This window comes from Anabrus simplex, chromosome 10, assembly GCF_040414725.1.
Source record: "Anabrus simplex isolate iqAnaSimp1 chromosome 10, ASM4041472v1, whole genome shotgun sequence".
Classification (NCBI taxonomy): domain Eukaryota; kingdom Metazoa; phylum Arthropoda; class Insecta; order Orthoptera; family Tettigoniidae; genus Anabrus; species Anabrus simplex.
In genome coordinates this window covers 59,856,512-59,883,551 of record NC_090274.1, presented here as the reverse complement: position 1 = coordinate 59,883,551, position 27,040 = coordinate 59,856,512, and the positions used below count along the sequence as shown (strand labels likewise).

General features: G+C 40.5%; 1 protein-coding gene across 10 annotated transcripts in view; it reads right to left on the bottom strand.

Annotated features, from left to right (window-relative positions):
• The window catches only part of CaMKII (Calcium/calmodulin-dependent protein kinase II), a 1,009,248-nt gene that overhangs the window by 484,564 nt on the left and 497,644 nt on the right, over positions 1 to 27,040 (bottom strand). For all 10 annotated transcript variants that reach the window (XM_067154892.2, XM_067154895.2, XM_067154898.2 and 7 more), the window contains exon 3: positions 23,702 to 23,761. In XM_067154892.2, the coding sequence (XP_067010993.1) occupies positions 23,702 to 23,761 (60 nt within the window). The remainder of the gene's footprint in view (positions 1 to 23,701; positions 23,762 to 27,040) is intronic.

The following is a 27,040-nucleotide window of genomic DNA, read 5'->3' as shown; positions in this document are numbered from 1 at the left end:
TGTTCAATAAATTTCCAATTTCTTTGCGATCATTTAAGAAAAGACTAGGAAAACAACAGATAGGGAATCTGCCACCTGGGCGACTGCCCTAAATGCAGATCAGTAGTGATTGATTGATTGATTGATTGATTGATTGATTGATTGATTGATTGATTGATTGATTGATTGATTGTGTGTTTTACAGAATGTGGTTTCTTAAAGCATTATTAACTACACTAGTATGACATCCGCATATTTCAGAACTATTAAATTGTACCGACGGACTCTACCAAGATTCAATCCCGTAACATTCAGAACAGACGACAAGCGCCAACTCAGCTGAGCCCAGCCAGTATTTCAAGCTGAGGCTGGTCTGGACGCCCAGCAATAGTTTGATGAGTTAAGAGAATAACTACCGGGCGAGTTGGCCGTGCGTGTAGAGGCGCGCGGCTGTGAGCTTGCATCCGGGAGATAGTAGGTTCGAATCCCACTATCGGCAGCCCTGAAGATGGTTTTCCGTGGTTTCCCATTTTCACACCAGGCAAATGCTGGGGCTGTACCTTAATTAAGGCCACGGCCGCTTCCTTCCAACTCCTAGGCCTTTCCTCTCCCATCGTCGCCATAAGGCCTATCTGTGTCGGTGCGACGTAAAGCCCCTAGCAAAAAAAAAAAAAAAAAAGAGAATAACTCAATTTCCAAACTGAAATTGTGTGAAAGGCCGAGTAATAAAGAGAAGGAGGAATGAATAGCAATTTAGAGGCTTTTCACGACACTTCATTAGCAGGAGCAGCGATCAATGGGACATAAAAAGCTTTCACGAAAATGAGAAAAGCCCTCTTTTCCCTTTCACTGCATTATCACTTTGCTATAGAGCCTTTTACGCCTTTTAGAAAAGTGATATATTATTCTGACAATTCCACTGTCCTCCAACGAGTGGGGGCAGGATATATGGGCGGCTGGTCAGTTCACTGTCACATGGGGGATAGAAGTTCGGACATAGTGACAAATTAGGCGTCATTAAAACCGACATGGGAACCCTCCGACAGGAAGGAAAAGAGGGCAAGTCTTCTTCTTCTGGTACAGTCCCTTCACAGAAGGTATACAATCAAATGTAATAATAATTTTTATTTCTACATTAAAATATACCCAGCTAGAAGACGCGCGGTTTGGGTCACGTAGCTATCAGCTTGCATTCGGGAGATAAAGGGTTCGAACTCCACTGTCGGCAGCTCTGAAGTTGGTTTTTCCTTGGTTTCCCATTTTCACACCAGGCAAAATACTGGGGCTGTATCTCAACTAAGGCCACGGTCGCTTCTTTTCCACTCCTAAGCCTTTCCTATCTCATCGTCGCCATAAGATCCATCTGTGTCGGTGCGACGTAAAGCTAATTCTTAAAAAAAGTATTAAAATACTTCTTGCCTTTCTTTCAGGATCATTTGGAGTAAAACCTGCCTTTAGCGGAACCTTTCAACCGGAAAATGTTGAATGATATTGAACGTGCAATTGTTCACCTCTATAATAAGGTCAATAATGCACGGAAATATATCATTCGCATCGCCAGAAATCCCGCACACTTGCTTACGCGCGACAATGGTGCTGGTCACATTGTCAGCAATGACAATGGCAGCAGATGTTATTTACCGCCAAGTAACAGTCTTACATCTTCCCGCGGGGTCCACATCAATAATAATAATAATAATAATAATAATAATAATAATAATAATAATAATAATAATAATAATAATAATTGTACCGGGCGGTACACCTCCACGCCGCTAATTTAAAATGCGCGCCAATTGAAACTCCTCTGCTGGAGGAAGTCTGAACTTTATCGACGGTATTAATTTTCAAGTTTCTCGGAAGATGTCACTACTTGGAAAGTTTGGAGTTTTTGAACTGTGCCACTTTTGATGTATTTTTGTTTTACCGGTAGTAAGAAGTGTGAACTTTCTCTTCTAGAGGACACTACTGAAGAACTACAATAGTGCACCCTAGTGCGAAGAAAAAGAACTGTTCTTTTGGAGAAAATTTAATTTCAAAAGTTTGTTCTTTGTTAAATTTCCTTCTGTCATTGTTTAAGTTGGCAATATTAACCCTTTCTTTCGCCTTGTTTTAAATTTAGCCAATCCCGAATTTCTTTCATTAATTTCTGACCAATCGGATGTATCTTCCCCAACTTGAATATGTTGCTGTATCCTACCCAATAAAGAGTTTGTGGGAGGGTGTTCTCATTCCCCTAACGCCTCGAACTTTCCGCGAGAGTATATAAACTGCTGATTTTAGGGTCTCCGGGCCACTTCTGTTCCATCTTTTCGTGTGTAAAGTACATAGCAGGGGGGCGGGAAGCGCCTCTTTCTTCGGCGGCAGTCAACAACCAGGTAATGGCCGATTAATTACTTCTTTTCTTGCTTGCTCAGCAGTTTAACTCTCGGGGCGGGTCCGAAGTTTTTCCATTATGTAACCTTCCTTAAAATGTAAAGAAACTTGTATCTATTCCATCTTTTAAACTGCATATCGGGATAGAGAGTGCTTAACCCTCTCGAGCTCCCAATCATATTGTTTTGAGGTGAACTTATTTTTCTCAACCTATTCTTCGTTAACCTAAAGCAAATTGTTCTTTTCTAAAGTCACCTCTGTAGTATGGGATTAGCCCTTGCATTAGTGGCCTAGAGCCAGATTAGGTTTTAAAAACAAGTGTATTAGGAGTGCAGATCGCCTCCTCTCAAATTGTTATTTTAGAGGTCATGTAATTAACCTTCTTGTCATTTAACAGACCTCAGTAGGTTGGGTATTTTACCCCTGTGTATATGTCCTGAAAGGACAGCTTGAAAGTGGAATTAGGTGGGGCCTTTGACAGGCCTGAATTTTGAGAGCAAGTTGCTCTTTTTCTGGAAATTTTGTTTTCTGCGCGCCTCAAGGAGGCCTTACTGTGTATTTTGGAGCAAGTGCTCCTAGGCACGAATGGGGTTCTCTGCCCCTCTGTTGACACTTGTGTTTGGGGTAAAACTGAGCTAATTGCTCAAGGATTGTGATCGCGGGGCTCGAAGCCCAAATCCTGTAAATACTGTAATTGTACTTTTGTTGCCTTGCTACTCTGTACCTGCCATGTTTGTTATTTCTTGATTTTGAAAAGAAAATATAACCTTGTTAAATTTTAAATTCACTTTAATTTCGTAGCCTGAGACCTATTCACCACCCCGCACCTTCTTTCACGCATAACTACCACAAAAACACGGTAACAATAATAATTATATATATTCGTTTACGGCCATTAGAGACCACGTTAGATAACAATTACATGTTTCTGGAAGCCTTCCTCACAGCCCAGAACTTCAGCATCCTCTCTCTGGCAGCCTGTCTTCTTTCTTCCGTCCACCCATGGTTAAGTTTTGGTTCGTCATGGAATCCCTTAAATCTGTCGATCACTGACCTAAACTTTGTTCGGTTTGAGATGTCTTCCGAATTTAGTCCCACCTGTCTGAGATCCTTTCTCACCTCCCTGAACCATTTGTCCGACACTTTAGGTCTGCTGTCTAGTATTGTGAAAATCCTTTTCGTTAGTCTCTTCTCATCCATTCTAAATAAATGCCCATAGAATTTAAGTCTCCGTTTTCTCATGGACTTAGTTAGCCTTTCATTGTCTCGGTAAAGTTCTTCCATTCCTCGCAGCCTATACTGTCCATCCACAATCTTTGGACCCATTATTTTGCGAAGGATCTTTCTTTCAAATTTCTCAGCTTCTCTCAGTCCCGCTTTTCCTGTCATTTGGAGGCATTCACTAGCATACAGACATTCCGTTTTAATCACTGTATTGTAGTGCCTTAGTTTAGCTCGTCTGGAGATTGTTTTCTTCTTGTATATAGGATATGTCCTACGAAAAGCCGCAGCCATTTTCTCCCGTCTGGTGGTGTTTGCTTCTCTTTCATTTGTTTTCAATTGCACTATTTCACCCAAATACTTAAAGCTATCAACTCTTTCTATTTTACCGTGTTCTGTCTTCAGGTACCGAGGGGCTGTTTTGATGTTTGTTATATATTTAGTTTTTTCGAAAGAAATCTGTAGTCCTGCTTTTTCTGCTTGTAGTTTTAGTACATTCAGCTGTTCTATTGCTGTGTCAGTATTCCTAGATAGCAGCGCAACGTCATCAGCAAAGGCAAGGCAATTAATCATGACACCACTTTTTGACCCTCCAATGTATACTTGGTTAAGTAATCCTTTTCTGTCCAGTTCTTTTTCCCACTCCCGGATAATCTTCTCCAATACACAGTTGAAAAGAATTGGTGACAATCCATCACCCTGCCTGACTCCTGTTTTAATTTCGAACTGCTTGGAGTTCTCTCCCATGAACTTAACTTTTGAATGTGTCCCAGTTAAAGTCTGCTTAATAATTGCTGTTGTTTTGGCGTCAATTCCAAATTCCACTAATATATTGAATAGCACTTCCCTGTCGACTGAATCATACGCCTTTTTGAAGTCTACAAAAAGACTACCAGATCCTTTGAGAGATAATAATAATAATAATAATAATAATAATAATAATAATAATAATAATAATAATCTGTACCGTCGTCAAAATGTGATGACCGCGCTGGAAACGAGTCCTGGCCGGGTAATGACTGCGAATGCAGTCCGGCCGCGGGTTCAGTACCGCCAAGGCACACAAGACGACACCACGCCGGATCTCCTGAAGGATTTGATCCATAAAAAATGCTTATAGGAAAAGATGCCGAAGATTTAGGTACCCAACAGACCGGGCGGAATATCTGGAGCTAGCCCGGGAAGTACGAAATCGATTGCTGGAAAGAAAGATTGAATAACTGGAAGAACTTCGCCGTCAGACCGCAAATTTTGGCGGATCACGTATAAAATGTTAAGCATTCAATTATAAATTTCAGTACAATACCGTAGCGAAGCACGGGTATCTTGCTAGTATTCTATAAGTTTACCGATCCGACTTCTTGGCTGAATTGTCAGCATTGAAGCCTTCCGTTCAGTGGGTATCGGGTTCGATTCCAGGCCGGGTCGGGGATTTGAATGCTGCCTGATTAATGCTTCTGGCACGGGGACAGGGTATGTGTGTTTCTTCCAGCAATTTCTTCCTCAAATTCAGACAACACACTAAACCACCAATCATCACAGACATACGCAGTATGGATGCGGATATTCGCAAAGTTAGTGTCTTGGTGGATGCAAGCGGTAGGCAGTGCGGATAGTTTTACTGATAATTTCTAAATAATGAAGTTTATTGATTTTCGCTCATCATCATCATCAGTGTTCAGTGTTCTGCCATATGGCAAGTCATCACATGGCAGCTCTCCACGCAATCCGGTCTCTTGCCACCCTCTTTGTTTCCTCATACTTGTATTCTATCCTGAAAATTTCCAGCATCTGATATCCCCTCCGTCCTCTTTGTCTTTTTCCATTTACCGTTCCTTCTATAGCATCTATAAGCAAGCAATCTCTTCTCATCCAAGGACCAATCCAATTGTGCTTTCTCTTCTGGATTACTTTTAATATATTTCTCTCTTCGCCAACTCTTCTAAAGACTTCTTCATTCTTTACTTTTTCTACCCATTGTATACTTTCCATTCTCTTTCAAATCCACATCTCAAATGTTTCCAGTCTTCTTTCGTCTTCTTTTCTCAATGTCCATGTCTCAGCTCCATACAGTGCCACACTCAATACAAAGCACTTCACGAATCGCTTCCTCCAAGTCATAGATTTATTTATTATCCATGAAAAACCCCTACTTTGTCTAGCAGATAAGGGCTGTATTTTATTACTAGTTACCTTAAATAGTACAAACATATAATACGATTTCTTTAAAGTGATTACACACACAAATTAACAAAACTGGGTGAAAAGGAAAAAAGTACTCATAAATTTTTCCTACAGTAAACTGCATAAACTTAAAAAAATAATTCAAACAACAGATCTTGTGAAGTATCCTAAAAATAGGTTTGACTAACGATACTGTACACCAATTTAAGTGTTGTTCCAAAATATATCTAGCTTTGCTGAAAAATGGATAATCAAAAATAAGGTGAGTTGCAGTTTCTTCATCTCTACAAACGCAACTGTTATTAATACTAATTCTGAATTTATATAAATAAAATTTAAATTTTCCGTGACCCGAAGGAAACTCAGTGCTGGTGAAGTTTGGTTTCAATGAACTGCAGTCCAAACGGTCCTGTACCGTCGGAAAAGAGATTGCTCTTCTAACTTCACCCTTATTACTAGAGTCCCACAGCTTTGACCATTCAATGATTGTGAATTTATATAATTCAAGTTTCACTTTTGATATCAGGGCTCTTTTGTATACAGTTTCATTGTCACTAAATGCTGCAAGTTTAGCAAGCTCATCTGCTCTTTCATTACCTAATAGACCTTCATCCATTTAACCCACTTAAAACAGTTATGTCTTCCATTCTGTGAGAGACCTGTTCTAATGCTACATCCCAAAGAATTTAAATTATGTTTGTTACTTACAGATTTCAGAGCTGCTTGCGAGTCACTATGTATACGTGCACTAAACTTATAAAATATGCAGTTCAGTGGATAAAAGAAAGCGCTCGGGGACTGGGTGTATATGTCCGTCCCAACACTCTCCTCATCATATTCAGACAACACACTACACTACCAACCACCACAGAAACACGCAATAGTGCTTACATCCCTCCATAGAGGGTTGGCGTCAGGAAGGGCATCCGGTCGTAAAACAGGGCCAAATCCAGCTGTGCGACGCAGTTCGCACCCGCGACCCCACAGGTGTGGGAAAAAGCGGCAGGAAAAGAAGAAAGACGAAGTTGATAAAAGAAAGCAAGTTTAGTGCATTACAAGTCATTGTCACAGGAATATATATGAATATAAAAGGCACATATTGTCCCCTTCAAAAGTGGTAATATTTTATTAGAAAGGAAATGATTTATTTCATCAGTGTGTTGGGACATTATTTTAATCGGCAAGAGGGTGAGATTCCGTATTTCGTGCCAGTACGAGCTAGTCACTTCGCGAACCGGTTTTCCCGACCTACAGAGAGCACGAGGGAGCAGGCTGGAATTCCTGTTATGTGGCCTTCAGACACATGTGTGCGTACCACGTGACACGGCGAGCAGGCAGATCTCAATCGATCAATAAATGGAAAGTCAAGTGACGTAAAACTGGAGCAGCCAATAAAAGTGACAACCTTCACTGGAATTCAACAAATCCACCAATTAGATGTAATTAAGAGAGACACCTATGTCTTACGACAGGAAATTAATGGTAATTCCAGAGGAAAATTTGGTAGAGGGTTTTATACTTCTGAACGCTAAATTTGAGCATTACTCTGACTGCAGCAACCGAAGAGACTGGACGTCGTTTGCTTCATCGGAAGACTTTACATTGGAGAAGGCATCGAGGACTATATAAACAGCAATTCAGACACTCGAAAAATTTCACTACGATTAATTTAGGGTTGTTCTAAGATAAGTGTCTTCAGCCAGATTATAAAGCATCGAGAGTGAATCCTGGGCTATTTCTAAGACTTTTTGTTAGTTTCAGCTTTCTACAAGAACTTGGAAGAAGAAAGGTCCTGAGTTCGAGTTTACGGCAAGATGGTTATCCAGCTCCACGAAGAATACTGCAAGTTCCTGTACATCGTCAACGCCTCCATGAGTCACTAAACATGTAAGGCATCGGACATGGGCGAGACTTCGTTCGATGGAAGGTGATGTGACCACGTGCTAGGTCATCAGCCACAATCCAGTTCACACCAGTCACATGAGTATTCTTTAAGGATTCAATTGCTTTCTATCTTTGTAAATATCTGTAAACGTAGCCTTACTTATTCCTTTGGATTTCTATTAGTTTTGCAGTAGTTTGATTTTTCATTCTTCTTTCTTTGGTGAGAGGTAGTTAGAACCCTTGGAATGAGTGTGTGTTTGCTCTATTAGTTAGAAATGAATGTGAGTCATCGAGAGAGACCTTAACTGTCCTAAGAATTTAGAAGACAGGTGAGATAAAAATTAAATGAACCCCGCGTTAATTTTGATTAGTTTTGAAATAATTTGAAAGTTATTTAAAACAAATTAGGACAGTGTTCTAGTGTTTTTCTTCGTGTAGAATTTCATTCTATGATTGTACGACATGTTTATGGGTTCGAATTTATTTAGAGTCATCCGAATAACTTCACACGACAACTTTACGAATGAGATTACGCACGGTCAGGAATATAATAATAATAATAATGAGTAAAAATAATTAAAGCTAATTACGGGCTAAAATGATTTAATAAGGTCATGAGTTTAATGTTAGTTATTTTTGGAAAGTATTATCGTGTGCTCACTTTATGTAAAGTAAGCCTGGAACATGGCAAATTCTCCGGACGGAGTATCGACGAATTATAGGTATATTTCTGCGCTATGAATTTGAGTATGACTTGCAGATGGGCATTATATTTTGAGTAATAATTTATGCACCCATTAGAGTCAATTTTGGGAAGAGATGTGTCACTGGACATGATTTCTTCGAGCTTCAGTGCAGAATAATTGAGAGCCACGACATTATGATGAATAAAAATAAATGCCGCAACTCATGTACCGTTAGCGCGTATTCTATTATTTTGACCTGTGTTACAATTATTCTATTCGCTAAATTAGGATGATTTCTGTTTAAAATACTCCTTGAACATCGTTGTATAGTTAATTTCTTTGTATAAGTGATAACCTTAATTCTATCACACTCTGAATTGATACCTGGGATGTGTGTGATAGTGTCATCTGGAGAATGATTCCACTAATTCGCAGTAAAATCCTAAAATTAATAATAATGGGTTAGTGTTCGTGTAAATAATGTTATAATAATGCCGTGTAACCCTGTGTGAATGTGTGATGTGAGATTTGATCCTATTCTGTGTTTTTTGGAATATTTCATGTACGATTTTGTGAAGGTAATTTTCATTATGTGCGTCAAAGTTTTGACCGACTTGTATTATTTCGCGTGTCCGTAATTGGATCAATTTTGAATCTTTAGAAGATTTTATCGTAATTTAAGGTTGATTAGGGCCTAATTTACTAACTCAAAGTGAATAAGAGAAGGCAACGTCCGTGGACTGATGTCACGAGATTTAATTGTTAGATGTTGTACAGTCACTTTCTGCATAAAATTGAGCAAAAGTTAAGGTGATATAAGTTCAAGTAAAAGTTATTAGAAGAAGTTTATTCAATCAATAATTATATAAACGAAGTAATTGTTGAAAGGAAAGTCTAGGGAAGACTTGCTAATCATAAATTAATGAATTAAATAATTTTCAATAATTTAAATAAGGAGGAGAAAATAGTCATTTTCTTGGAAAATAATTGAAACCCAGGAGGGAAGATTTTAATTTTAATAATTGGATTATCATCATAAGAGAAGGATATTAGATATTATTTTGTTTTCCAATCAATTTTTCAGTAAGTTAATGGTTTCTATATTTATTATTGCAGAAAAGAACAATCATTGAAAATTTATTTGAGCGAGATCCCTCACGAATGAAAGCACGAGGAGAAGATGTTTTTCAAGAATCCAACCCAGATTTTGTTAATTTAATTGTTTTCTTTAAAAGAGTGTTAGTTTAATAAATGTGTAAACCTAATTTAGTCTCCTTTCATTTGTTGCTAGTCCTTCATCTATCCCTGCCTTTAAAATTTTCTGCGCAGCCGATAGCGAACGGTCCACCACTGAGACCCTCGCTCTCCGGCGAGCTGAGCCCGGCATAAAGGGGGCAATATGTTCCACATCATTACATTATAATCACATAAATATCCGTATAAAATCAGTCAAATTTGTAAACAAAATTTTTGTTACATAGTTCCTAATAATAGTATACACTTTTTTTGTCTTTAGTCACCAATAGTGTACTTATACAGATTGTTAACTGTTGCTTAGCGTGAAGCAGAGGTTTGTCAACACATTTTGCTGTTGGTGGCAATGATCTCATGCAAAAAAAGAGATGGTTTATGCCCTGAATTGAGTGGCCGTCACATGAACAGTATGGTGTTTCCACTGATGTGATAAAGGTGATTTATCAAACTTCCGTGATTGAATCGTATTCGAGTGATTGCCGAGATGAATCGTAGTTGAGTGTTCCGTTGTGAGAACCACGGACGTCGCGGAAGATCCTGTCCTATCATCGAGCAAAATCTACCTTTGTGGCTCTTTGTTTCCTCCCACATCCTTGTCCGTTGAAAATAGGCTCTTTTGTAAATAATCACTGTATAATCCATGAAGTTTCTGGGAGTATTCATGACCTGTCCACTGACACACGCATCCTTCGCTAAGGAATCGATGCACAGTTCACAACGGACTCAGTTTAATTGGATTCAGTTGAGGATGGGTGGTGTAATAATATGCTTACGATATTGTGATATTTATATCCCACCTTTTCAATATAATTGGTTTTATGTTGTTAGATCATAATGCTACAACACTGTTTTATAGGGACATATTTCGCTTGAATTTCAAGCATCCTCAGCCTATATAATGGGTGATGAGTCGCGAACGACCTGGAAAGCTACTTCTATTCTTGGTAGATGTTCATCTTCTCTTTCTACAGGGTTCGTATAGTGGTCACTTTGTTCAGAACACACTGTAAACTTTCTACCGGGGCTTAGGGTTGGGGACTATATCTCTGTTTCGGCACACTGTGCCGGTGCACAGTTCTGTTCCGCTGTTTCGGAACACCGAGTGTCAATTGTTCCGAAACATTCCCAAGCGAGACCGAGACAGTGATTCGCTATCCCGTCAGAAGCCCCACTATGCACTGCCCTTTGCCTACTAGTTGACTGTCGATACCGGCAGAGTGCCGCCATGTACTGGAGTGTTCCGTGTTCCGTCGTATCCTCTTTCTTCTGTGAGTTCCGTTGCACCTTCGGTACATGCGGATAACTTAATGCGTTCTGTTTTGTAAGAGCATTCAAGCCTAGTAATATATACCGTACGAAACACTTTGCATAATGACGCATCAGAGTCCTGTTTAGGACTTTACTAGAATATAACCGCACAGGGTGAAAGGTAATTCATGTTCTTCTATTTTGTCTACAGCGAGTTCGCCAACTTGAATCGCGCTCCCGGAAATAACAAAGTAACCTCATTTTCTTCGCCAATCCGATTGCACCAATGTTCTTAACATAACATGAAGAGCACCCCTGACTTTTTTGTCGGTATACTTCTGATACACCCTATATAAGCCGGTATTTCCTTAATTTAAAATTTTTTTTTGCATGCATTTTCGAACAAACTCAATCTCTGATGGGTAGAGATTCAGCCACTACTGTGCAGTCCTGCCCTGAAATGGTGCTGCGAGGGGAAGCCGATATGAGGCTCCATTTTTTTCTCTGATGTTGAGCTGCTTATTTAGCGGAGTACAAAAGCCTTGCTTGTTTGTTCTGAGCCTCAGCTGCACAGCCGGGGATTAAGGAGAGGATTAAGTACTTAACCATCGGTTAATGATATGATCAGAGCAATATTGGACGAGCTCGTGTTTACTCCCCCTCCGCACTAATCACGTGAAGTAAACAGTTAAAGAGGAGGTGGGAGTATGACTATAAACCCGACCACCACCAGGTGACGCGATCGCTGACACTCGTGGCAATTCCTTTGCTCGCAGCAATGGCCGTCTCCAAAGCGCAATATGATTTAGGTTAGGTGCTCCTCCCCTATGCTTCAAGGTTGTAGCACATATTTCAAGAATATCAAATGTGACTAAGGTGATTGTTGTTTTAAGAGGAAGTACAACTAGATAACCATCCCCTCGGAAAAAATGAAAATAAATGTGAAACTATTTATTAAACGGACGAAGTGCGAGGAAATCAGGTGAGTAGAAAAATTTAAGTACCTGGGTGAGATCAACATGAAACTTGGACTGGACAAGGAAGCATGTAGGGAACGAATAAGCAAACTTGAAATAGAGAGATACATAAAGTGATGGGGAGCAGTGATCGTAGAGTTCGCTTGGTTGACCAGAGTGCAGACCCCCTCTCCTCGATTTGGAGCATTAGCGCTGTCTCTCTCTTTCCTCGCGCCTGTCGCGCTCACTCCGCCTGTCTCCCTCTTCCTCACTTGCTCCGTAGCGCTCCAAATCCCAGCCGAGTTGAGCCGAGCTTAGCCGAGTAGTCCAGAGACGAAGCGTTGGTCCGAGCCGAGCGGGACCGATGCACAGTGCACGGAGCTCTTGCGCCTCGATTTGCACGCGTGAGATTTTGGGCGTTTGAGAGGCGCTGGCATACACGGTTCAGGATGATGGTTCGTTAGAAGTGTTGTTGCAAACGCATTGCATTACGGAAAGCACATCAAAAGGAGAAGAAGTTGCGAAAAATAGCAATCCTTTAAAAACTGACTAGGAATTGCAGTTCTGTTTCACGCCCGTCGGAAACAATTCTAAATGCTTATTATGCCATCGGACTATACGCGGACACCGGAAATTTATTGTTGAGCGTCACTATAATGCTGTCCACAAAGAAAAGTATGACACGTTAGCAGGCGAAGAACGCGAAGCAAGACGTAGGGATCTGAAAACACGTGATGCGGTCAGCAGGTAGATTTCGACGTAAGTTATACATTTGAAAACCTATTTTAAGATCCGGTCTTCTGTGGCTCACAACCACAGTATGTTTACTAGTGTCCTCTCCTACATTCAGGAAAATGATCTCAACACGCCGACATTAAGAGCTAGTTACAATATAGCGCTGAAAATAGCGACAAAGCGTTGATAAGATAAATAGCATTTCGCATGTGATATCTTGTTAAAGAGAATGTATTGTCACAGGTTTACTTTAGTTTATTGCCTTTCTTATATGGCGGGGCTCAGGCTATGAAGCCTGCCATTTTGCCAAACCATACTGTACAACATCATTATACAATTTACAGAATAATGTACATAATATCACTAGTTACACGTATTTCTAAAAATCACTATAACTAATTCACTTAACCTCTATAATTTTTCATCCTTATTGATAATTAAGAACTAAATATTACTTTTTCTTCTTTGGTGAGATCTACTTTTTACAGATTTGAGTACCACATTAAACATTTCCTTTTAAATAGCCTTGGATTGCCTATGGCTCTAATTTCAGCTGCTACTGAGTTCCAGTAACGCAAGGTAGCAGGTATGAATGAGTTGTTGTGGGAGTTACTGTGGTGAATGGGATTGGATAAGAGGGATCGCGAGGATGGCCTTGAGGGAGCTCTATCGGAAGCGGAGAGGTATTTAAAGTTATAAGTATACCTCGGATTTGTAGGTGGTAATAGGTTAGAATGCAAAATAACTTGGTTTGAAGGAAGTGTCATGCAACCCGTTGTACCATAATGTAGGAAGAATAGCATAAATTCAAGGAGCTCTATAGGCTGTATCCCTATTATCTATGCAAATCTCATAGCTTAACCGTTGTACAGTGTAGGGTATACGTGTTACTGGCTTACGTAAGTTTGCATTCTAACCTATCAGCACCTAATAATCCGGACTCTAGTTATAAGAGAGTCCGGTTTGTTTGTTTGTTTGCAGAACACTGCGGAGAAGGGAAACAGCGTGGTATTTACGTCGTTCAGTCAATCTTAGCCATGACAGCTGAAAGAGAGGAACGCGCTAATATGAGTTTAGATTGGGATATTTAATACGAATTGAGCACAAGCATTCTAGGCTCGCTCTAGTCGACATGAACGTGTTTTGGTCATACTGTTACAAACTACATCTCCGTAGTCAAATATTGGAAATATTAGACTCTGAACTAATAATTTTCTTGTGCTGCTTGGAAGGAAGTCGTGCATCCTTTTTGTAGAATGTAATGAATAGAATACTCGTTGACAAATATTTGTTACATGTTCCGACCAATACTATTCCACGGTTATTTACATGATCGCTAAATGTTATTGGTATTCCACTGAGCGTAACACTGGATATAGATGTGTTTTGTAGTTTAGCATGAGATTTATACGTATCAATTATGATAGCCTGTGATTTTGATTAATAAAACAAAGACATATCGTATGGATTTGTATTTGTTTTGTGTATATGATGTATAAACCACAGTATAATAATATAATAATGTAATAATAAAATAATATGCAGTGTGAAAGTTTCGGACTCAGAAAGGATGACTGTTCCGACTAGATGGCTGAGGTGTCGTACTGTCATTAATCGGTGGGGAGGGAGAGTAGTATTCCCCTCCCGAGCAAGCATGAGGCCAACATATCAGTGTGCTGCACAAGTGCGAAATTCCTGGCCACCACTGATCTAGGTCATCGGCCCCACAACAAAAAATGCCTTTCCCAAAATACTAAGATACGTCACTATGAAACGGTTCTGAAGCCATTAGTTATGTATGCAACCGAGACCCTATCCCTAAATGCCAATAAAAGTCTCCTCGAAGAACTAGGAGCACCGAATAAGAATGGGAATCATGGGATCGAACTACAGAATTGCATCGACCAAAGGATCCAATGAGGGAGTCTATAACAAAATAGAGAAAATTACAGACACGGTCCGCAAAAGACGGGCACGATTATTCGGTCACCTCAACGAATGGTCGGAAACAGGTTGACCAAACAGATCTTTCACCGATTTGATTCAAAACCTGGAACCACGCTGCCTTGGTTTTGAAGCACCACAGAGACCTTCAAGTGGTACAGATCAAACCGGAAGGTGACTTTGACAGAGGTCTTTACCGAAAAAAGATAGAGACGAACGGGCTAAACCGAGGCGAACAACCGGAAAGAAGACACAGTGTCCCTTGGACAGAGGAACACAAACAGGCCCACTCAGAAAGAATGAGGGAATTCTGGGCTCAAAAGAAAGCAAAGTTCACTGCCAAATTTAACAAGACTTAACGTGGTCTTCAACGGTCCCAGCGAATAAATAATAATGACCAGGTTCATGATGAACGACAAATATGGACCACAATTCCTTTAAAAAGAGATTGGACGCATTTAGAGGGTTAAAAAGTTAAAATACCTCGGTGATACCTTACAAGAGAACGGACTAGAGAAAGCTACTGTAGACGATCGTATCTCAAAAATGGAGAGAGCTTATAGACTGACTTAAAACATCTACATCAAGAAATGCATCTTATGGAATGCCAAAATAAGACATGACAACACTGTAGTAAAACAGAATGTCTGTATGCCAGCGTATGGCTCTCGATGAATTACAAGTTGGAGAAGCTGGAGATCCGAGAAAGAAGAATAATACGGGAAAACTTGGGCCCAATGGAGAATGAAACCGGCTGTAAACTCGGAACAACAGTGAACTCTACAAAAATGTGGAGAATATTTCAGAGTCCATGAAAAAGAGAAGTTATCATTTCTCGGACATTTGTACAAAATGGACAAAACCAGACTAACCAAAACGTTATTCGACTACCTGTGGAACAATAAGACAACGACGACCTGGATTAAGGAAGTTCGTAAAAATCTAGAGAAGTCCAACATCCAGGAAGTTCAGATGTTAGACAAGAAAACATTTCGGGCCATGATACAAAATTTGGAAGGGTTTCAAGTCGAAAGAACTGCAAAGACGGGAAGAGCATGGAAGTATGAACAGAACAAACAGCATAGCCCCCTTATGAAAGAGTAATGGAGGAAGAGGAAACTTAAAAAAAAAAAGAAACTTTAGCCGAAAAGGACTCTAAAAACTTTAAATTTAGATTGACGAGAATAGCAGTAGTCTCGGCATTGGCCAGTACTGTAAAGTATGAGTTCGAGTGCTTCCTGCAGGCCGAGGCTCCGTCTTACGCCAGAGATACCGGCGCATTCTGTGAGGATGTGGGCCACTGTGAAGACGGCACCACAAAAACACAGTGGGAGGGTCTTCGCTCTGGGCAAGAGTGCGCAGGTATTCCACGACCTATACTCAGCCCACACAAAACTACGGTCTGTCCGTGAAGGATGGAAACAGGACCAATACACGGCAGTTGTCTTTTTAATTGCTCTCAACTTTTTGGGAGTTCGGTTAGCTACCTACTCCGATTCCCACGCTGCCAAGATGGTTCGACGTAGCTAAGAACAAACATCCCTAGCAGGTATAGGCACAATATGGCTAGGTGGTAAAAGTACCGCTTCTTTTGCAGATTAATCCGGCAGTTCATTACCCGCCATCCCCACGTGACTCGGAAGCAACCTGAAGGTGATTTTAGTGCCAGCATCGCACAAACTGGATACAAGATCATATAAATCTGAAATTATAGTAGGATTCCTCTTTACAGACGGGAAAGCACAGGGAGACCTCACTGCGTCGAGATTCACTGCTACAGTCACAGCAGTCCTTTGAATGTACGAAAATGTGGCAAAACGAGGTAATGAAATGCTATTTCATGATAATGACGATGCTAGTTGTTTAAAGGGGTGCAAAGTATGGGTCACTGGGTCCTCATAACAGTACTAGTCACAGGTAACGAAGAATCATGGTGTTCTCGCATAAGGGTACTACTATGGTCGTTTGACGGGAAGTCGCGTGCATGCGAGGTAAGGGGTACGGAGGGGAAGCATAGCTGCTGCGCATGCGCCAATCTCAAGTCTCAAGGCCTGACAATAAACATCGGTTCCATCCGAGGTGATTCTTGTGAACTAAGGTGCCGCTGTGAAGTTTCTAATTGGTAGTGTAATTTTGCTTTAATGTTGCCATCGATGCTTTCACGGCGCGTACTTATGTACATGATACTGTATAGGCTTTTGGGCTTATGCCGTGTCGAGATAATAAGGTGAAATTCTTTACGTTTCGCAGAGAACTGTGCTCTGCGTCATCAGAAGAAAATTTCGACTGTCCACGAGAAAGGGTTCTTAAATAAAGACTTTTCTAAATTTAGACGTTTTAATAGAAGTGGAAATGGTACGGTCATTCGTCACCAGATGGCTCTCCGGACGCGGCACAGCGCTAGCGTTCGAAGCGGAAGCTGACCGAACCATCAGAATCAGTCTAAGAGGGTCACATAACATGTATATATAACATATGACACTGACAGGTGTATGACATTGACACAAGCCTGGAATGAAACAACTGGCGACGAGGAACGTAAGAATTTGGAAAACACCGAGACAAAATAACAGGTATTACTTAAGTGATAGCCAGTATCCTAACAGTTTCAACAGGGATACTGGCCGGTGCCCGCGGCTTCGCCCGCGTTTACTAATTCAACCCCCTTAGATGTTTCTAGACCGTTTATTTAAAACAGACAGAAAATATTTAGTAACATACATAGTTTTCAAATGTAATATTTGTTGGTTCCTATTATTTTGATATTTCACCCCATTTCCAGCCCCTCTCGTAGGGGTATCTTAACCCACAGTTTTCTTTTACAAACAGCATGTCATATGTGTATCATGTTCGGTTGAGAGCTATGCTGGATCATACATTCGTACATCCATAATCTCGGTCACGGATTCGCCACTAATATAGGTCATTTTCAGATTTTTACATTTCACCGCCTTCCCTTAGGAGTTTTAAGGGTTTCCTGCCACTACAGTCACTTTTCTAGATAATGAGTTATAAATGCATCACGTTTGGTTAAGAGCTATGCTGGAACATACACACAATCACCCGTAATCTCAGTCATTTTCGACATTTTCTTTTTTCACCCCTAATACCATTGTATATACATAGAAGAAGAAACAGAAGAAAAAGAAGAATGATTACGATTAGCTTTAAGAAACCGATCATAATCTTCTCACACTGCTGGTTGTGCAACCCGCTGATCAGATTTGTCTTGCGGATTGCTCACTTTCCCCTATTATCTTTTTCACCCCTTCTCACCCGCTAAGCCGAACTAACGATCGGATTTCCTTCAAACCACTTATCGTTAGTTAACACTCTCAGAAGTAATAAGAACAAATTGCGAAATTTTCAGCGAAATTGGTCCAGTACTTTTTGAGTCTGTAAGGGCCCTTACACACGAGCGCTTTCTCGATCACATGCGAACCACTTGCCGACTGCAGCGCATTCCTTTACACACGGGCGACATCCTGGCGACAAGTTCCCGCTGGCAGTATTCGTGATAGAGTCGTTTGATACAGATACGTTCATTGCCGAGATTCAAACCGAACCCGCTATATGGAACTATGCTAGTGATACATACAGCAACCGAGTTGAGAAGGTCAGAGCATGGGAGAAGATCTGGGAAGTCTTTCACAGTAACTGCCAGAACTTAAGCTCGAAGGAGAAAAATGATATATATTTATTTACAAAATGTTTAATAATTATTGCGAGTCTTTCTTCTGACGACATAGCCTTCCTCATCACAGTATCTGTCCGTGAAATAATAGGCCCTATTTCCTGTAGTAGTTCATCGAAAGACATTTTTGACATTCTGAAGAACCGGAAAAACTTATCCGGATAATTGCAGAGTTCATGATATATAAAGCAGGAAACTGCCCCAATTGTTGCCAGACTTCTACTACTGGATGTAACCACATTGTCCGCGTTTTCCTTCTTTTTCTGCTTCTTCGCATGAGTAAAAGAAGTAGGCTACAGCCTCCTCTTCAGAATCCATTGTAAATGAGAATGACCGAAGTTTCACTTGCCGACTGTCCCAGCGGTGAAGCTGACCGGACCACATTTTGTCGCTTGCTCGGCCACAAAATGTGGCCATAATGAACTGCAGAAGTGGTTGAGCCAGCCACAAAGATGCGTTTTTTTGCAGTCGATAACGACGACAAAAAACGCTCGTGTGTTAAGGGCCTAAGGGACACACAAATAAACATTTATTTTTACATGTCTACTCTCTCAAAGTCTCATCAGTATGGTGTCGTTCTGACCATAGAGTTAGTAAATAATACAATAGCTGCAGTCGCGTGCGAAGTTGAACGAGCGCGCTGTTTGGGAAAAGCTGGATTGTTTGGCACTATCACTACTGGAGTTTCTCGATAAATTAAGGAAAATGTCAATCTCTTGAGCAGCTTATGGCTACACAGGGAGGTTCATAAAGGGCAATGGCGTATCATTTCACAGGTATGTTTATTTAAAATTGCTCTTCGTGCGAATAAAATAATAATTTGTGTGACACTTATCGCCATGTGGTTTGGCCTACTTGCGCTGACTTCGCGGTTTGTTTCCCTGTCGGCGTGAATGAGATTCTTTGGACTGAAGACTGAAATTAATGTAGTCTCTGAGAATGTTTACTTGTAAGAATTTTAAACCGTTTCAATATCCACATTATTTTTAAGAGTCCCTTACTGAGTACAGCGGAGTGAGCTTTGTGCCAAACAACTGAGATTTCAACATGCTCCGCTCGCTACAGCGATTCTCTCGTAGACGGTGGCGCCGCTGCTACCTCTAGTGCAGGGCCTCTCAAACGCCCAAAGTCTCACGCGTGCAAATCGAGGCGCAAGAGCTCCGTGCACTGTGTATCGGTCCCGCTCGGTTCGCCTCGGACCAACGCTTCGTCTCTGGGCTACTCGGCTAAGCTCGGCTCGGATGTGGAGCGCTGCGGAGCACGTGAGGAAGAGGGAGACAGGCGGAACGAGCGAGACAGGCGTGGGGAAGACAAGAGACAGCGCTATTGCTCCTAATCGAGGAGTGGGGGGTCTGCACTCTGGTCAACCAAGCGAAGTCGTCTTTTGCACCATGCACAGTGCATGCACTGAGAGGCCCTGCTCTAGTGTATTATTTACTAACTCTATGGTTCTGACATAATGCATGAATGTAAGTACAGTATATAGTGTAAGTTTATGTTTAACATCCCTCATTAATAGAGGCGTCAGCTATATCAACAGTAGGTAAGTCATTGTTAACTAGTCGACAGGTGGCGCACCGTGTGGTAGAACCCTCAAGATCATTTGTCATGGCAGCAACAGGTATCCCAAAGCGGCAGAGAAATCTTTCGCAACGATCGATTGGTTACGTACCACGACAAAAGCTGTGGCGTATCAGCAAGAGTTCCGTGGACGAACGAACCACTCTGCGAGTCTTAATCACACAGTGTTAGTAAAGATACGTGAAAGAGTTCTGCTTCCACTGGACACAAAAAATACATGTTAGATTGTTAGATTGAGGCTCCCAATCTCCAACAATATCCAACATAAAACAGTGAACAGTCACATACACACCAAGTGGTATTTGCTCAACCCAAAATATTACAAAATATTACTGATTGATGATGCATGTACGTCCCTATAAACGACTTTTTTAAACATCTTAAAATTTATTATGATTTCTACGTATACTTTTCTCACGAAGCAGCAGACATAGACTTACTAAACTTTCAACATATTTCAACATACTTCAATTCACACAGTAGATTTTCAAATACTTGATCGTTTAAAATTATTGTACTGTAAATTATTAACTACAAGATGGAAATAAATACATTCAAAAGAAAAATAATGGAATGTGGTCGAATGAAGTGAGGACCGGGAATCGAACCCGGGACCTCCGGTTAAGAGGCAGAAATGCTACCCTACACAATAGGGCCGGCAATAATTTATTTAGACATCACAAAATACATTCGAAAATATTTCTCACCTGGAATTTAAAAATACTTTCAGGAATATAGATTAGGAAATTAAGTCTTGAAGGAAGTAGATGAATATTGTCATTTGAGTAGTAGAATAGCTAACGATGGCGGAAGTAAGGAGGACATAAAGTGCAAGCAAGGAAGATCTCTCTCAAAAAAAGAAATGTTCTCACTTCGAACATTGATATATGAATTAGAAAGACGTTTTTGAAGACTTTCGTCTGCAGCGTGGCACTGTGTGGAAGAGAAACATGGACGATAACCATCTCAGAAAGAAGGAGAACAGAAGCTTTTGAAATGTGGTATTAGAGAACAATGCTGAAGGCAAGATGGGTACCACGAATGGAGAGATACTGAATCGAATTGGTGAGAGGGAGATAAATTTGACAAAATTTGACCAGAAGAAGAGATAGAATGATAGGACATATCTCTAGACACCTAGGATATGTTCAGTTAGCTGATAACGGATTTGTACACGGTAAAAGCGGCAAGTGTAGACCAAACAGACTAGAGTACATGTAGGATGTAGTAGTTAGGTAAAAATGAAAATATTAGCAGGGGATAGGGTGGAATGGAGGGCTGCATCAAACAAGTCTTTGGACTGATGGGCAAAACAACAATAATAATACTTCTTCTTCTTCTTCTTCTTCTTCTTCTTCTTCTCCCGCTATAAGCGGAGTCTAAGTTTCTGGCAAGTCTTTCCCATCTTATCCTATCCCACACATTATCTTCCCCTAAATTCTTCTCCTTCAGATCTTCTCGTGCATTGTCTGTCCACCTCTTCCTTGGTCTCCCCCTATTTCTAGTCCCATCCACAGTCATATCCATCACTCACCTCCCTACATAAAGTAGGGCCCACGAGAGTTGAAGTCTGACGCGTAGCGCCACCGGCGAGAAAAAGTTGACTATCGCTGCTCGAAAATGGCCTGTTGCTATGGCAACGATAACAGAGTTGCAACATTTTAGGACGCTATCACCACGTGGGTTGGCTTGCTCTCAGTCACTTTTGTCATTCATATTCTGACTGATTTCTTTTCTCGATGAAGTATCGTCTTCCTATTGTGTTTATTATACCGTAGATTATTTTTTAATTGTACAGGTACCGTTAACAATCGGAGTTAAATAATAAAAAACTATCAATGTGGGTAGTGTTGTTATATTCTGTGATTAACATGTGCATTTGTTGAGGTTATTGTCAGAAACTGATGATTTTGTTAGTGATTATGAAATCTTTTATATATATCGATAATGTCGTGTTCTGTCTTAAATGCTGGAATTATTAACACGAGCTTAGGAACCGGTTAAGGTAAACGAATTGTATTAGGCCTAGGCCTACATGTTTTATTAAACACTCAGCCTGTATGAAAGGGTGGTAGGCTGCAAATGGAGGTAACTATGACAACGCAGCGTACTTCGTAGTTACAGCTTTCGCCGCTCACCTGTCAGACTTCAACTCTCGTGGGCCCTACTATAGCTTTCACCCCTTCGCATAATGTGTCCATACTAGAGCAGTCTTCTCTCCTGTACTTTCTTAGATACTTCTGTCACTTTAACTGTTCCTCTCATTTTTGATGCGGTCCATTCTAGTGACACCACTCGTCCACCTTAGCATCTTCATCTCTGAAACATCTAATTTATTACATTGTGCCTTTGTTATTGCCCAAGTCTCTGCAGTACCATACAACATGGCTGGCCTCAATGCTGTCTTGTAGACTTTTCCTTTTATACTTATGCCAAGTCTTTTGTCACACTGCACTCTGTGGTTAATATCCGTGTTTAAGTTGCCATCCTTAGACACAAAAGATCCTACATATTTGAAACTATCCCCTGTTTTCAAGCATGTACCATCCATCTCTAACAATTCATTCCCTCACCTTCGAGACACAGGTATTCGGTTATCTTTCTATTAATTTTTAAGCCTTCTAAGGATTTTCTCATTCCTTCCAGCCTCTCTTTCAATTCTATCCTATTGGTGCTACATAAAACAATATCATCAGCAAACAAGATGCACCACGGTGCTTTAGTTCGTACACCATGAGATAAGACATAATATTTTATCAGTTTAGTTATTATCAAAATACAGTTCTCATACCATGTAGATACAAACCCTGTGAATACTCACAATAAATACTAGTGTCAGTCATAAGTCATGGCAACTATTTTTTTTTCTCGCGAACAGGAGACAACACGGAAAATCTAAGATATGCATTTGGAAATATAGTGCATGTACTTACGCGTAATGCCTGAAGGCAAATTCTGACTTCAGGAGATTCTCGTAGGAAAGTGACAGAACACATGCCATTTTGTAAACATTGTTTGATTATGGTATATACAGCAAATACTCAAGACTACGTCAAAGGACAGGTCTCCACTCGTTACATAACTTCGAAATAATCACCCAAGGCTTCCACTGTGCGTTACCCGCGGTACGTCTTTGTCCATGCACACCTAATGCTTGCCACAGCTCTGCATGGCATTGGCATGCATTTCTGCCGCAGAGAACGATCGTTGCTTCTGCTTGTTGACTTCCATTTTGTGACGCTCTCACTCACACACTGAACTTGGGGGCATGCTTAGACCTACACTGTGCTTTACATACACCATCTAGTGGCATCATACGTAAGTACATACCGTACGTTTCCAAATGCATATCATAGATTTTTCGTGTTGTCTCCCGTTTGCGAGAAAAAAAAGTTGCCATGACTTATGACTCGACCTACGTATTATGTCCAGTGGACACAATACTTTCTGAAAATAGTTTATTTACCCAAACCAAACCCCATGGCGCAACAGCCCCGAAGGGTCATGGCCTACCAAGCGACCGCTGCTCAGCTCGAAGGCCTGCAGAATATGAGGTCGTGTGGTCAGCACGACGAATCCTGGCGACCATTTTTGTTTTTTGGGCTTTCTAAACCGAGACCGCCATCTCACTGTCAGAAAGCTCCTCAACTGTAATGACGTACGCTGAGTATAACTCGAAACAGCCCTCAGATCCAAATAAAAATCCCTGACCGGGCAGGGAATGGAACCCGGGATCTCCGGTAAAGAGGCAGGAATGCTACAATACACCGCGGAGCCGGCAATAGTTTATTCAGATATCACAAAATATTTTCTAAAATATTTCTCACATGGAATTTAAAAATTCTTTCAGGAACATGGATTCATTCATCGATCCATACATATCGTTTTTGGATTTTGAGTTAAGAAAAATGCTTATTTTTTTGGGTCAATGACCATAATAGCAAGTGGCTAATACTTACCAATATTTGGGTGCTGCAGCTTCCGGCATATACGCGCTTCTCGTTCCAGTTTCTGGAAATCTGTAATGAAAAAAAAGTGTATTACAACACAGAAATAATAAGTAGTGTGACTAAATCAAGAGGACTCTAGAGCAATTTTCACAGGTGTTGAATCTGTTCGAATTTTTAATGCTGGGAACATTAGCAAACTAAGTAGGGGTCCCCATACTACAAAAAATATAATATTGAGCCATTTCCTCAATTGTACCGAAAGTTGAAGGGATAAAGGGCCCGGATAGGTTTCAAATTGTGGGTCCTGGATAGTTCTATCAAACTAAAAAAATATTCGAGGATCACTTCCGGCCTAAAATCGTTTGTTTCTATTCTCGTTTCTTTTTCGATTCATATCCTAGCTAAAGTAACTTATTTACATAATCATTTCTGTAATGTGTTCCTTGGTTTAATACCCTCAGGCATTTTTTGATTTTTTGAGAATTGTTCACACTGAATAAGGGCTTAAGTGAAACTCTGCATTGACTCACATTAGCGCTCGTAGTGGCAGAAAACGGCAAATTGCTAATCTAAGCGACCGGATAACGATGATTAAGGAAAGGATTGTAATTTTAGGAATAAATAATATATTCTCATGCTTTATTATATTTTATTTAGCTAATTCGTAGCTCATATCCCTAGGATATTTTAAACATTGAGTTGCTTGCCCGAAGGGCTAGAACTGTGGATTTTAATGTGTGATGGACGTTTTCTTCGGGGAGTTCGATTTGCATCTTATTTCTGAACATACATTTTCCTACGCGAATGAATCCCAGAAATAAATGAAGAACGAAGGAAGGAATATGAATAACTTATTATTCATTCTGAAGATGTCCGCTATACATGCTGTAGAAATGTCAGTGAATATTAACAACATTTCGGCGCTAACTACGAGTCCGAAGTTAAACTTCTACACATTACGAAAGTCACGAAAGCCGGAAATAGTATAGTCTAGCAATTGCAGAGGGCCGCCTTTGGAATACGGTAGGTTTAATCTTTAGAATGCATTATCGGATTAAGAGCTGGTTATATTTACAAGGAGGTTCCATTTTGTGATTTAGAAGGAAATGTTAGCCTTAACAGTTATCTAAGATGAGAATGACTAGTGATCTCTCATTTCCATATAAACTTCTCTTTAACATATTAGACTGTTCTTTTATTTATTTATTTATTTATTTACTTATCGTATGGCTACATCACTAAAAAATTAATATTACATGAATCTTATAATAAAATCACAAACTAATATCCAGGCCACGAATGTAGTCTATTGATTATTTATTTATTTATTTATTTATTTTTATTTATTTATTTATTTATTCATTATTTATTTATTTATCGTATGGTATATACACATAAGTAAATATAAATTATAAGACCATAATACAAAATAAAGATCAGAGTACTACAAAGATAAGTCCATATGGCTTATATAACGTAGAGCTTCTTGCGTTCAGGAAGTCACGTTATCTTTCCGTCATAACAAGGAACTCTGTTGGATCGCCAGGGAAAGCTCTCAGAGGACATTCCTGAGCTACATGGTGAACAATCTCATTTTCATCCGCACAAACACAACTTGGAGAAGTTATCTTCTTCCACTTGTGCACCTGCCAATGTTGGTTCTTATTCTGGTAAGAAGCGAGCAGATCTTGCGTGGCAATTCAAAGCCAGGGGGCTTGGGCGATATCCACGGCATCTTCCGTCGTAGCATTAATCTGCCATGCCTGTCTCTAGCAGTCATTAATGTTAAACCCGTTGTCAACTAACACCCTTGCAGTTTCCAGGGGTGGGTGACAAGAGCGAAGCCTTCCTTTACTGATGGTTGGGATGTCTGCTTGAACAGGGAGGTGAAGATTATTCTGTAGTATTTTGTACTTCCGTACAAGTGCTCTTTCCCGCCGCATAGGAGGGTGTGGTATGCGGCTAAGTATGGATAGCCAGAAAGTTGGTTTAGGTATGATTGCGCAAGTTTAGACATCCCTAAACCCCCGGGAGAGATACATTTTCATGTCAATGCAGGAACTCTCTCTCAGCATATCTTCGAGAAAACACCATGACAGCAATTGCCTTTCTCATACTCCTCTATCAAGATTTCTGCGTGAGGGGAATATAATTTATTCCCTTTACGACCACTTCCACGACTACTGCAGTTATTTAGACGCGCTGTATTGGCTGTTACCACAGATAAAATCGACTGAATAACTGGCTTCCCTATCTTGAATTACTCATAAATATCTAACTAAAATATACTGCTTGTAAGTTACGTATTTCCTTTTTTCATTTTTATTTACTGTTTCTACCTTGAAGCATGTACGACTTTAACAGACATATTTTGGGGCTGACGGTGTATCTGGAATTAGTGTCACCAATTTTGCGTGGACAGAAAACCGACACCGTGGTAATCAGGCAACCAGTGTTCGTCATCTTCTTCCTCACGTTATTACACTGCCTTCTATATACTGTAAGTAACCAGGCAACCAGTGTTCGTCATCTTCTTCCTCGCGTTAATACACTGCCTTCTATATACAGTAGGTAACCAGGCAACCAGTGTTCGTCATCTTCTTCCTCACGTTATTACACTGCCTTCTATATACTGTAGGTAACCAGACAACCAGTGTTCGTCACCTTCTTCCTCACGTTATTACACTGCCTTCTATATACAGTAAGTAACCAGGCAACCAGTGTTCGTCATCTTCTTCCTCACGTTATTACACTGCCTTCTATATACTGTACAGTAGGTAACCAGACAACCAGTGTTCGTCATCTTCTTCCTCACGTTATTACACTGCCTTCTATATACTGTAGGTAACCAGACAACCGGAGTTCGTCATCTTCTTCCTCACGTTATTACACTGCCTTCTATATACTGTACAGTAGGTAACCAGACAACCAGTGTTCGTCATCTTCTTCCTCACGTTATTACACTGCCTTCTATATACTGTAGGTAACCAGACAACCAGTGTTCGTCATCTTCTTCCTCGCGTTAATACACTGCCTTCTATATACAGTAGGTAACCAGGCAACCAGTGTTCGTCATCTTCTTCCTCACGTTATTACACTGCCTTCTATATACTGTAAGTAACCAGGCAACCAGTGTTCGTCATCTTCTTCCTCGCGTTAATACACTGCCTTCTATATACAGTAGGTAACCAGGCAACCAGTGTTCGTCATCTTCTTCCTCACGTTATTACACTGCCTTCTATATACTGTAGGTAACCAGACAACCAGTGTTCGTCACCTTCTTCCTCACGTTATTACACTGCCTTCTATATACAGTAAGTAACCAGGCAACCAGTGTTCGTCATCTTC